General features: G+C 39.8%; 2 protein-coding genes across 2 annotated transcripts; one reads left to right on the top strand and one right to left on the bottom strand.

Moving 5' to 3' along the window:
- Nucleotides 1-281: 281 nt before the first annotated feature.
- On the bottom strand, nt 282-1,199 carry LOC110053390 (5'-deoxynucleotidase HDDC2-like). The gene has a single exon (XM_020759612.2). The coding sequence runs from the start codon at nt 1,114-1,116 to the stop codon at nt 553-555; it is 564 nt and encodes a 187-aa protein (XP_020615271.1). The 5' UTR covers nt 1,117-1,199; the 3' UTR covers nt 282-552.
- A 37-nt stretch (nt 1,200-1,236) lies between these two features.
- On the top strand, nt 1,237-12,647 carry LOC110053379 (aminoacyl tRNA synthase complex-interacting multifunctional protein 1-like). Its single transcript, XM_089275307.1, has 9 exons — nt 1,237-1,522; nt 1,824-1,852; nt 3,068-3,164; nt 7,183-7,368; nt 8,713-8,820; nt 9,667-9,740; nt 10,156-10,196; nt 11,299-11,461; nt 12,470-12,647. The coding sequence occupies exons 1-9, from the start codon at nt 1,252-1,254 to the stop codon at nt 12,599-12,601; spliced, it is 1,101 nt and encodes a 366-aa protein (XP_089131433.1). The 5' UTR covers nt 1,237-1,251; the 3' UTR covers nt 12,602-12,647.
- Nucleotides 12,648-12,767: the final 120 nt, after the last annotated feature.

The raw sequence follows: 12,767 nt of genomic DNA on the forward strand, positions 1-12,767 counted from the left end.
CCCCAAGAAGATTAGCCCCTAGCCTGTTAACCCCCAACCAAAAGTGGGCTGCCGTCCGCTGCTGATTCTTTATACAGCTGTGCCAGTCTCTTTGCGTCGGTTATTTGGATTGTCATGTAACGCTTTTCTACGTCCATGCCACGCGACATGGCTCCTCGCCCCCAGGATTTCGCGCGGCCATCTTTTGCTCGCAGTTTTCTTTCGCGTCACGCACGACGGACTATTAAAGCGAAAGGGGGACTACTCGTAGTCTACTCTCCTTTGGAATAATTCCTCAAGGATGAAGAAACAAAACAACAAAGTTTTATACCATCAACAATACTGTCTACACTAATAAAATCACCAAGTTCCATTGACGATTAATCGCATACCCTATTTCTGTAACCAGAAATGCAATGCAAATGAAAATCTCATCTCTATTTCACTATATGCATATTAGGCACACACAATGGTGCCTTACAGTAAATAACAAAACTTTGACATCGAGTAAATTATTAGTAATAACATTGATGATCCCTCCTCATTGAAAACACAAGCCTGATTTATGCTGATTTATTCTTTTGACTGACTCCGTAACTTATTAAGCTCTTGTACCCAATCTTTGACAATTGGATGCTGGAATTTATCCGTGGTGAAGTCAAAGAACTCTTGAAGCCAGCCCGGCTTTCCTTCGCTGTCTTCATATTCATGTGCTTGTAGAATCATTTCAAATCGATCCAAATCCTTCACAAATTTGGCTTCCTCAGTCTCTTGGGCTTCATATTCCTGCCAAAGTTGTAGGAATTCCTTCCCCACTTCTTCACCAACCAAACTCGACAAATTCTCCATAGCTTGCTTTTCTCTTCTGTGTTTCTCCTCCTTGCTGACTCCATCGAATGGCGTGATATCACCAACAATGCATTCCGCCATGTCGTGGACCAGTGCGAGTTTAATGCAATGATCGCGATTGATGTTTGTACCCTCTTCACGTCCAGTCGGCAGAAAACTCATAATAGCCATGCGGTACATGTGATCTGAAACGCTTTCAGGCGATTTGACGCCACGGTAAACCCAGCCGGTACGTTTGGTGGACTTCAGCTTTCCGACTAAAGACATAAATTTAAGAAGATCAGCCATACTCGTAAAAAATAACCGATAAGATGTTTCCAACACTATGCACAAATATCCTCTTTCAAACAGTTTTTCACAAGGCGTTATTTGACGAGGTAGAGAGGAGAATGGGATCTAGGTGCGTCGCGACCAGCACTTTACATGAAGTATCTCAAGAAACCACTGACATTTTCCCTTGCGAAAAAAGTAAATCTCTCTGATAATTTCTTGGAAAAGAAGTTGATGTGGCGAGATTTCACAACATATAGGAACCTTTTCAAGAAATCGGACATTTTGAGACCAGTCCTTCAGACACGAATAATCATGGTTACAGGTGGAGATGTTGCTAAAAGGCTCGAGGAACGCGCAGTGGAAGCCGAAGAGACCATCGCTTTGTTGAAATCTCAACTTCTCTTCCTTCAGAAAGCGGCAGGTTAGTGTGCACGAGTTGTGACTTGCTCGGAGGACTTGTGACTATATAAGTGTTGAAGATTATAATCTTCCCACTTCTAAACGAACCAGTAGAGAATTAGAGAATTTTAGAGGAATTTTCTGAAGAGTATCGACTCTATATAGTTCACCTCCAGAGATAAGCTTAATAATTTGCTCGATAATTTGCCAAATATAAAGAAAGGTCCTGACTCGACGGAGGTTTGAGAAATTTACTGTCACAACCTTAAATTAGCAAAAAATTGTATGTTACAGATTATCTCTGTTTTTTTGTTTCGTTTTAGAAAAGAAGACCAAGCCTGTTGGAATAAAGGTTTGCCCACTGTGTATTACGTAAAGACATGCAGCTTAGAATAAATTAAATGACTTTTCCAATGCTTTTGCACACGATAAGTTTGTCACAGTTAACTTAACACTTCAATCTACAGCTAAAATCTTGGACAGAATAAAACCACCCCTCTCCCTGAATCAATGATGAACTCGCACTACAACCAAGATGCGCCATTTTTTCCATTATTGAAATGGGGGAGGGGGGTCTTAATTTTTCATTTATTTTGTCCAAGATTCTAGCTTAAGTGCTATTTTCTGGCTGATGCAAGGGATGCAGGTCGTTTAATCCCCCCAAGAAGATTAGCCTCTAGCCTGTCAACCCCCAACCAAAAGTTGATTAGCCTTTGAACTAAAGTCGATTGGTATTACCCAACTAGTGGACTAATGCAAATCCTGCATTTTAATTGGCTACGCTACTAGAGGACTCTTAGAAATAGTCCTCAAGTAGTGAAATTGGCGTAATCGAACGTGACGCTTAATTGCTTTCTTTCGTTTTATTCCCAAATAAATATTTCTTCAACTTGCATTTGCTAACTTTATATTGCCTTTTCTGTCCAACTAGTTGGGTGATACTAAAACAATTAGACCCTTTGCCCTCAAGGGCCACAGGTCAATAGCCCATTCGGCTCTGCCCAATGGGCTATTGACCCATAGCCCTTGCGGGCTATGGGTCCAATTGTTAATTAGCCACCATGTAGGTTGATGAGCCCCGAAATAAAACGTATCATTAAAATGTTAAACTCAGTAAATATGTTTGTTATTGAGTGTGTGTGTTGATAGAGGAATGGGTCAGCTATCACCAAGTGTGTGAATAATGAGATTTTGATTGTGGTCTGGCACTAATGAAAACCAGGCAAACATTACTTGTATTTTCTTGGCTAACTAGTCTGTGCTAATCTCTGCTCAACACAAGCCAGTTTAGGACTACATTATTTTTGTACATATATTTGAGATGTTATTCTTTATTTATGCTGGCCATTAATTTCGATAGAAGCTTTACCTAAATACATGTACCTTATATGTCCCTAAGGACAGCAATAATCCTGTATTAAAAAGTAAAAACAGTCTGATTCTTAACTTACTTTTTGAAGTAACGTCACTTTATATAAACTTACATGTACATGTATTATTAACGTAATCTGTAAGAAATCTTTGCATTATGTAATATACAAATTTACTTTTTGACCTTTCTGTTAAGGATCGCATTACAGCTCTCAAACAAGAGAATGACCATCTTAAGCAAGAAGCTGACAAACTTAAATCAGAGTTGGAATACTGGGAAGTCAGAAATGGATGTAAGTACCGGGTAAACAGAGGGTGTACATAATGTTTTATCTTGTGACCTAAGAAAGTAAAAGTTACCTGAAAAAAATTATACAGTCATATAGCTATTGCTTATCAACCCAGAGAGATACATTGTGCAATTGCAAGGAAGTTTTCACCTCTTGGCTTGACAATACAGCACTGATGATGCTTTTGTAAAGAAGGCCTTAGTCAATCATTTTGCAGTTCCTCTAACACAAGAATTAATCAAGTAATTTGTTTCAATTCTCAGCAAGCAACACACATTTTTTAAAGTCATGTACACATAGTATGTGAGCTGGTGTTCATGTAGCTTGATGCAGAAGTGTTATAAACAGCTTTGATTAATTGTTCAGTTCTAGAGAATAGCCATGTTCCCCCCACAGAAGGGATTGGAATTTCCTGGGGGGTGGGGTGTTCTATGAGACCAAAAAATTTAAAGAAATGTATGAAGCTCAATTGGAATTTCCAGAGGGGTGGGAGAGGGGGACTTAGAAAAATTCCCTTCCGTGGGGGAGGTATGGATATTTTCTGGAACTACACATTACACTGAACTTGGCTACAGTCTGTGTGTTCCAAATGAACAAATGTGAGATTTTGAGGTCGAGAATTAGACTAATCTTTTTTGCACCGCTTTCTTAGCCTTGCGAAATAAACCAACTCTCCAAAGAGGGATGGCCAAAATTGTGAGATGGCAAGACTGGTGAAATATAGATACACTGTACTACTGTATCATTTAAAAAAAAAAATGTACACGTACACATTGTAAGTCATGTGAAGAAGCTAGTCATAAAAGGGGATAAGTGACGATTTTGGTTGCTTTTCTTTTTTCTTGCTCCAAATTAGCTGAAGTTTTGCATGTGGTCTTCAATGTAATAGAAAAATGTGGTTCTGTATTTTTGTCGTTGGTTTTTGCTTTGTTTTCGAGTTAAAACGTAGGCAAAAAACTTGGCTTTTCCTAGCCATGTCTTTAGGAGTTTATTTGTTGAACAGCAAACAGGCAGACTGTTTATAGTGTATGAAGTCAAAACCAAATCCCACAGCATATAGAGCGGAAATCTGGGAACGGATTGTTTACACCGGTTATTGTGATGTGAACACAACACGTGAATCGATCGAGCGTCAAACGAAATGCCATCAAACAAAAAAGAGATGTGCCGCATTAGAGCTCTGTCAACTAATATCTTAAGCATTGTTTTAAAGTACCTTGTGTGCCTACCTGGTGGTTGAGAGGCATCATAAAGCCTCGATAAACCCGTAAGTCATCACGTTTTAAAGAATCAAAATGTGTTCTGAAACTTCGAAGGCAGCTGATATACCGTTATCGTGTTATCAGCGTTCGAAGTCAGATCGAGCCAGGTAGCAAAGTCCAAGAGCAGTTCTTGCCCAAGAAAAATACCCTCTGGTGAGTTGTGGCCCATTTGCCAAGCGTTGCTAGCGTCAAAGTTTGGAAAGCGAGAACTGGTTTTAGACTTATAAAATTTGTCTTGTATCGACCGCCATGTCTTCCCGCGCACGAGGTGTAAAGACCCTTCCCGGCATGCATTGCGATTACGTTCTGCGGACGTTTCTCAAACTGGTAACTAGATTTAAACATAATAATGGCCAGCAAGTGGCAATCGATTGTAACAGATCTGTGATCCAGTTTGCATTGATTTTATTTCAAATCGGCATGATTTGTAGTGTTTTGAGCTTCTGGGATCAGGGGACATGCAGATGTATGGAGACCCGTACGTTGCGCAGAAGGGTTAATCTGTTAATCTGTCAGCCCTATTTATAGAGCGTTTTCACGTGGAGTCATCAAATTCTTAAATCCAAAACTAAACAGCCGCCAAAGTTGTTATCCTCATCAGGCATAAGAGGTACCAGCGCATTTTGAACTTGGAAGTTATGGCGGTGCGTGACATCAAGCTACGATCGCGTTTGTCGAAAACTATGTTTTATCTCGTGATTTTTTAGCCATTGAAGACCTTGCCGTATTTGAAAAAGTGTTTATTGAAATGTTTATTTGTTTCATTTTATTTTTATTTACACCTTTTTTTGACCTGAAATCAGCATTTTTGAGCTTATACGTTGCGTGAAATTACCATTTTCAGGAGCCCATCATGGGCTCCTACCATTTTGCTGTTTTCTAAGTGAAACCAACATCCTTGCCGTCACGCGTTAACGTCAAATTAACATTTTAACCTATTTAGACCTGAAATCAACATCATCGAGCTTATGCACTGTGTAAAATTGACATTTTGCTGGTTTCTAAGTGAAACCAACATCCTTGCCGTCACGCGTCAACGTGAAATCAACATTTAAACCCTTTTTGACCTAAAAGCAACATTTTTGAGCTTATACGTTGCGTGGAATTGACATTTTGCTGGTTTCTAAGAGAAATCAACCTCCTTGCCGTCACGCGTTAACGCGAAATCAACATTTTAACCTATTTAGACCTGAAATCAACATCATTGAGCTTATGCGCTGCGTGAAATTGACATTTTGCTGGTTTTGTAAGTGAAACCAACATCCTTGCTGTCATGCGTTAACGCGAAATCAACATTTTAACCTATTTAGAACTGAAATCAACATCATTGAGCTTATGCGCTGCGTAAAATTGACATTTTGCTGGTTTCTAAGTGAAACCAACATCCTTGCCGTCACGCGTTAACGTGAAATCAACATTTAAACCTTTTTTGACCTAAAATCAACATTTTTGAGCTTATACGTTGCGTGGAATTGACATTTTGCTGGTTTCTAAGAGAAATCAACCTCCTTGCCGTCACGCGTTAACGTGAAATCAACATTTTAACCCATTTAGACCTGAAATCAACATCATTGAGCTTATGCGTTGCGTGAAATTGACATTTTGCTGGTTTCTAAGTGAAACCAACATCCTTGCCGTCACGCGTTAACGTGAAATCAACATTTAAACCTTTTTTGACCTAAAATCAACATTTTTGAGCTTATACGTTGCGTGGAATTGACATTTTGCTGGTTTCTAAGAGAAATCAACCTCCTTGCCGTCACGCGTTAACGTGAAATCAACATTTTAACCTATTTAGACCTGAAATCAACATCATTGAGCTTATGCGTTGCGTGAAATTGACATTTTGCTGGTTACTAAGTGAAACCAACATCCTTGCCGTCACGCGTTAACGTGAAATCAACATTTAAACCTTTTTTGACCTAAAATCAACATTTTTGAGCTTATACGTTGCGTGGAATTGACATTTTGCTGGTTTCTAAGAGAAATCAACCTCCTTGCCATCACGCGTTAACGCGAAATCAACATTTTAACCTACTTAGACCTGAATTCAACATCATCGAGCTTATGCGCTGCGTAAAATTGACATTTTGCTGGTTTCTAAGTGAAACCAACATCCTTGCCGTCACGCGTTAACGTGAAATCAACATTTAAACCTTTTTTGACCTAAAAGCAACATTTTTGAGCTTATACGTTGCGTGAAATTGACATTTTGCTGCTCTCTAAGTGAGATCAAAGTTACTGCGGTCGCGGCGGGCCGATCCTTTGTTATGATAAACCGAGGCGAGACTTCGACTTATAACAAAGGCTTGGCTTGGTTATTATAACAAAGGATCGGCTCTGTTTATCATAACAAAGGCCCGGCTTCGTTTATTTGCAGCCTCGGCGGGAAAAGGGCGTTAGGTATTTTAATCAAAAGTGAACTTTGTCGAAAACGCTCCAAATTTCGCATAGAGTTTTGTTTAGGTATGTTTAGCAATGTCCCGTAGTTTTTACGCTAAACCTTGCTTCGTTTTCAGGATATTGCGTATGCAAAAAACCACTCGGTTTTCCTAGCGGCGTCTTTATAAAGCGAAGCAAAAACCAGCGGCAAAAATACAGGAACACGTTTTTCTATTACATTGAAGACCACATGCAAAAATTCAGCTAATTTGGAGCAAGAAAAAAAGAAAAGCAACCAAAATCGTCACTTATCCCTTTTTATGACTAGCTTCTTCATGTATGCTACTGGTCACTTACACTGGATTTTTTTTCCTCAGTAAGACAGGTTTCTCTTCCAAATTTAATGCAAGGGATACCTTCTGGAACAGAGGAGAAAGTTGAAATTCAAGCAGCTGAACAAGCTGAGGTTAAACCTGAAAAAGAACAAGAGCAAAAGCCAGAAAAGAAACCGAAGAAGGAAAAAGTGGAGAAGAAAGGAAAAGACAAGAAACCTGATACAGAAGGTAACTGTACAGAAATGTTAAGCTTTGTTAGCTTTTGTTTTTGTTTGAGACGCAGCACTGTCATTAATTTTTTAATCACCTGTAGCCTTGATCTTCACACCCTCCTGTAACAAACTTGTTACCTTTTGAGTGAATTGTATCAACAACAGGCAAGTTTACAATTTACATTAAGGGCCCATCAAACTTACTTAGCTGCAGCTGGTGTTACAGGTTATAATAAATGGCCCTTGTTGGCAGCTGTGCTTGGCATAATATTAATTTTTAGCCAGTACTAGACTGTGAGCAGTCTGTCTTTTGGTTGTTTAAGATTCGCAAGAGAATAAATGCAAAGCAATGAGGTGAGGTGAGTGGTGAAACCGCATGCCTCGAGTAGCGCAGGTGTTGGAAGACAAGCAAAAACAAGTTGCAGCTTGTGGCTTTGCCACTCACCTCTGTTCATTAACGTTCTTCAGATTTTCCAACAAAAAAGAGACTCCTCACAGTTTAAGCCAATACTACATTTACCTTCGACCTTTTGTTCAAAGGAAGTTTGAGCAGCAGCTATCCCAAACACACATGTATACATGCAAATTTTTATTAAGATTTGTCATTCAATAATCATTTAAATATCTTTTTGGAGTGCAGCATACTGTACAATCATGTATTTTTATTAATGGAATGTCAAAAGAACATTGTACCATGTCTGCTAGAAGTAACTGCCAAAGTGTTTTTCTGTTCTTTCTTTTTAGTATAGATAGACTAGGAGTATAATAATTATTGCCATTTCTCCTGAATTGAATGCCAATCCATCACAAGGTTTACATGTAGTTGCAGCCTTTTTGTTAGCTCTCTTTAGCAACTTGCTCATACCCATTTATACTCTTGGGTGGCGAGAGAGAGAGAGTGATTGTTGGGAGAGTTAGATATCTTGCCTGTTAGAATACATGTACTGTACATGTACAATTCAATAACCCCTGCCAGATTCAATCCTGGGCTTCTTGAACTGGAGTTTTGCAGGCTTATGTGGTGTACTGTTAGGTTGTCACAAAGGCTTGAGGTAATGTGGGCACTTTATTGTTGGGGTATGGGCACCTGATTTTGCCAATTGTTTGTGAAATGAATCAGATGTCTTTGAAAAGCATCAGATAAATAGCCCAGTAGAGTAGCTGTCAGGTCTTGTTCAAAGTGTATGGTGGTTTTGGCCATCAGCCATCTAGTACCCACTGTACATAGCTGTACTTTTTGACACCCCTGTTCTGGCAAGTCACTAACCAGTAAGAAGGACACAGTCATGTGTTAATAAAACTATCCAGTGAGTATGTTATGATTGTTAATTGTTTGGTGTTCTCCTTACTATATATTCAGGAACTCCGAGCAGCTCAGAACCTGATGTCTCCCGTATTGATTTCCGGGTGGGTAGAATTTTGTCAGCCAAGCGCCATCCTGATGCAGATACACTGTTTGTGGAAGAGAGTAAGTTGTAATCCAGTAGATGTAAATGCAGCCTTGGAAAATGTACATACATGTAAAGATGTACACTGTACATAATTTGTATAACATTTGGTCAAGAAAGGATAAATCGTGGAATGTGTGTAGACATTTATTTGGTACGCCTTATCTAGCAAATTTGGTTTGTGTTGCATTGCACTTCTAATATCATAAAAGATTAGATATTCTAAGAGAGTGCTAGTTATCATTAACCACGACATTTGCTCAAGCCTGCAGAAATGTGAACAGGCTCCCAACTTGGGTATAAGGTGACCAATACGTTGAGCAAGAGGAGGGCATTCTTCCTTCCTAGACTACTCTGAGTTGCCTTTGCTCACCAATTTGCCACAAGGGAGTCTGATAATGGTCCACAGTGTAAAATTCCTCCAGAAAAATTCCGTAGTGTAAAATTCCACCAGACTAGTCTGGATATTTCGACCCCTGCCGAAAAAGGAAAATTTTAAAGAAAGATTTTCTCTCTGGATCATATCATTAAACACAGAACATTGATAATGTTGGATTATGTTATGTTGAACCACATATTCTCAGGCACTGGTCTCTTTTTCCACCTTACCTCCTAACCCCCTTCCTCTTGCCCTTTATTTGCCAGTAGCCTGAATGATATCATTTATAATCTTTGAATTTAAAAAAACTGCTATAATCATTCCTTGCTCTCCAGATGACTACATGTATTTCATACCCCATAGATGTAGATTGGCCCCTGCTATTCCTAGTTGCTACTAACAGTTTGTACCTGTATGCTCACATCATTAATCAAAACATATGAAAACAAGGAGGGTGAGTTGTGTGTTCATGCCTCTTTTGTTTCAGTTGATGTTGGGGAAGAAACACCCAGGACAGTTTGCAGTGGCCTTGTGGGATCAGTGCCACTAGAAGAACTTCAGGTATGGCCATTTAATAGCAATGAAAGAATGGAGCTGAAAAAACAAAACAAACAAAACAAATCAAACAAAACAAAACAAACAAAAACAAAAAAACTAGTAGTTGTACATTTGACATGTACATGTACGAGGCATTTTTGTGCAAACTGTCCTTATGAAATGTTACTGATACAGTGGTGTGCAATATTAAACTATTGACCATTACACTGTATAACTACTTTCATGAACATTTTCGCTGATATGTGCCTAGGCTTGATTTCAGCTATTTTGGGGTCCTGGTGCGAACCCCCTCCCGGTGTAGGGCAAAGAACGCAGGCTCACAGAACAGCTGGAAATCAAGCCTGATGTGTCCCTGAAACCCCCATGGCCTTGCTTTTCTGATTGCGATGTACACTTGTTCTCCTTAAATTCTCTTTAGGATAGTGTGGTAGTAGTGATGTGCAACCTCAAACCAGTGAAGTAAGTTTACTTATTGATTTTTTAACATACATGTAATGCAGTTAATTTTTTTTTTCTCAAATGAATGTTGTACTATGAAAACCAAAGCACACGCAGTCACAAAGAAAATTGCTGTGACTGTAAATTGCACTAATAAAAGAACCAGGCCCCAGTTGCTCGACGGCTGACTAACGCTGCCGTCTGGTCAAATCACTATCCAGCAGATAAGTCTTGACAAAACAATAGTGATTTATTTGGTGGATAGCGTTATCCACCTTTCGAATAACCCGGACCTGAACTTCTCAAACTCGTTAATGCAAAGCTATACTCGGGGGGGGGGGGGGGGGGGGGGAATACTCCCTTATATGGGCTATTTAGGTATGTGCGGCCCCAAAGGGTATGGTTTTTCAACCATTTCAGTCATAAATAGGGTATTGATTTTAGCTGATTTTGGACATTTTGGTCATAAATAGGGTATGGTTTTTGCACTCTAGCCTTGATATGGGTATGTTTTTAAGAAGAAGCCACTTTTTTATCATTATCGAAAAGAAAATCAACAAAAGCCCTTCACAAATTATGTTTACGGTAATTTAACATTGGTCTGAACTAGGGAACTAATTTTAACGCAGGTCTGAAACAGGGTTTTAACATTAGGATCAGGTCATAAATAGGGTAGGGAATATCGCAGATTTTGGTCATAAATAGGGTAAGGGTTTTGGGAGGCAGGCTGCACACCCCCACCCAATTTTCCTGGGAGTAATCCCCCCCCCCCCCCCCCCCCCCGCAGGGGCTATATTATACCATCACGTTTATGCAAAGCTATACTAGGTCTTTCCCGACTAGCAGAATAATTATTATGCAGGTGGGCCAGCAGAATCCAAGAAATTGAATATTAATTAAATAGTCAGTCCAGCAGGATCCAAGGATTTACATTATATTGTTTCTCCTCCCATGAAGCAATCGTCGTGGGTTTTGTCACGGTCCGGTCCCAAGTGTCATCATTAGTTTTGCGTGACCATTGAAGTAACAGCAGCATGACAAGCCAAACAAGGGGCTTCAGGGAAGGACAGATCTTTCTCCAGTGTTTTCAATTATTACTTATATTGTGTCTTGTCATAAATAGAATGCGTGGTGTGACATCTCAAGCCATGGTGATGTGTGCAGTGTCTGAGGACAGGAAGTTCTTTGAATTGCTTGCACCGCCTGTTGGCAGTGTGCCAGGAGATAGGGTTGTATTTGATGGGTATCCTGAAGAGCCAGACAAACAGCTTAACCCAAAGAAGAAGGTAAAATATATAGCAAATGATTTCAAGCCCTAATAATATACTTCCCAAAATCCTCACAGCTCCCTACTCCTAAAATGTCGCACAGGCCAAAAAGAAAGCCAGAAAAATTCCAATCTGAAAAATACTTGATATTTTTAAAACATTAACACAAACAGTGCTGCACAAAAACACAGAAATATTTACATTATCATTGAAACGAACACTGCTTCCCAGCCACTTTAAATGCAAGAACTCACCTCACTCTGGAAATTTATTGTGAGTAAAACTGGACAACAGCCATCTGGTCCCTTTGATGTTGTTCATTCATATTTTTCTTCACGCTGACCCCATATTGCGTAATCTAGTGGCTTTACACTGTGAATCTTGTCTGGACAGAAACTAGTGTACTGAAGCTAAAAATACAGTGCCAATCTAACTACCAGATCATAGTGACGTTATGTAATGTTGTAGTCCTGGTTTTGAGACCTTCATTCGCACTGTCTGTTCAATTCCATCTTTCTGCAGCAATCGGATGTAGGCGTAGTTCGGTATAAAAACACAAGATGTTTCTTCTCTTCTCTCTCGCTCCAGATAGGGCGGGTAGAGACACAACGAGGCTGTGTGTGGCTAGGAGAATGCCACACTCGATTTCGAGCCGTTTTGTGAGCACGCGCCCCTTGTTCCTCACCACACAATAGCAGGGGAATTAAAACCGGACTCCGAAAACCAAGTAATCCCCCTCTCGCTAAGTCCGCCTTGTGTCGCCGTAATTATGCAACGAGGGAAAAGTGGCCGTGCGAAATCCGGGGTCCTTCTTACTCCATTTCGCGCAGCCAATTTTTTTCTCGAGGTCTTCTGTTCACGCACGACGGACTAAGCGAAAGAGGGGCTACTCGTAGTCTAGGAAACGGCTGGAAATAAAGCCTGGGACAATGCCAGCCATCCTGAAATGTCAGCGTTTCTTTTTTGTTTTGTTTTGATTTTTTTTTTTTTTTTGTCAACGCTTTCCTGTAAAAACCTGTTTTGCAGGTTTGGGATCAAGTGAAGCCTCATTTACGGACAAACGATGCTGGAGTTGCTTGTTACAAAGATGTTCCTTTCACTGTAGCTGGAAAGGGTGTTTGTACATCACGTAAATTGTTTAAGGCTCCGATAAGTTAATAAATGGCTTTACTAAATGTGAAAATAAAGTTTTCTTCAAGCAGAATGTATTTAATGCTTTCCGTCTGAGAATACCTTGCGCGCAAATCACTGAGCAATGGGTGATACAGGGCCATCCTTTAATTTCGTCGTCATCTATGAACAGTATCCCAAAAAACAAATGTAT

Source organism: Orbicella faveolata, unplaced genomic scaffold (genome assembly GCF_042242905.1).
Source record: "Orbicella faveolata isolate gen_17 unplaced genomic scaffold, um_ofav_v1 contig_36, whole genome shotgun sequence".
Lineage (NCBI taxonomy): Eukaryota > Metazoa > Cnidaria > Anthozoa > Scleractinia > Merulinidae > Orbicella > Orbicella faveolata.

What these genes read in the sequence shown, in the direction of transcription:
- LOC110053379 (XM_089275307.1), top strand. Translation starts at nt 1,252, where the DNA reads ATGAAGTATCTCAAGAAACCACTGACATTTTCCCTTGCGAAAAAAGTA. An exon ending in CTGGGAAGTCAGAAATGGAT is followed by an intron (nt 3,165 to 7,182) that starts GTAAGTACCGGG and finishes TTTTTTCCTCAG; the next exon opens with TAAGACAGGTTTCTCTTCCA. An exon ending in AGCTTAACCCAAAGAAGAAG is followed by an intron (nt 11,462 to 12,469) that starts GTAAAATATATA and finishes CCTGTTTTGCAG; the next exon opens with GTTTGGGATCAAGTGAAGCC.
- LOC110053390 (XM_020759612.2), bottom strand. Translation starts at nt 1,116, where the DNA reads ATGGCTGATCTTCTTAAATTTATGTCTTTAGTCGGAAAGCTGAAGTCC.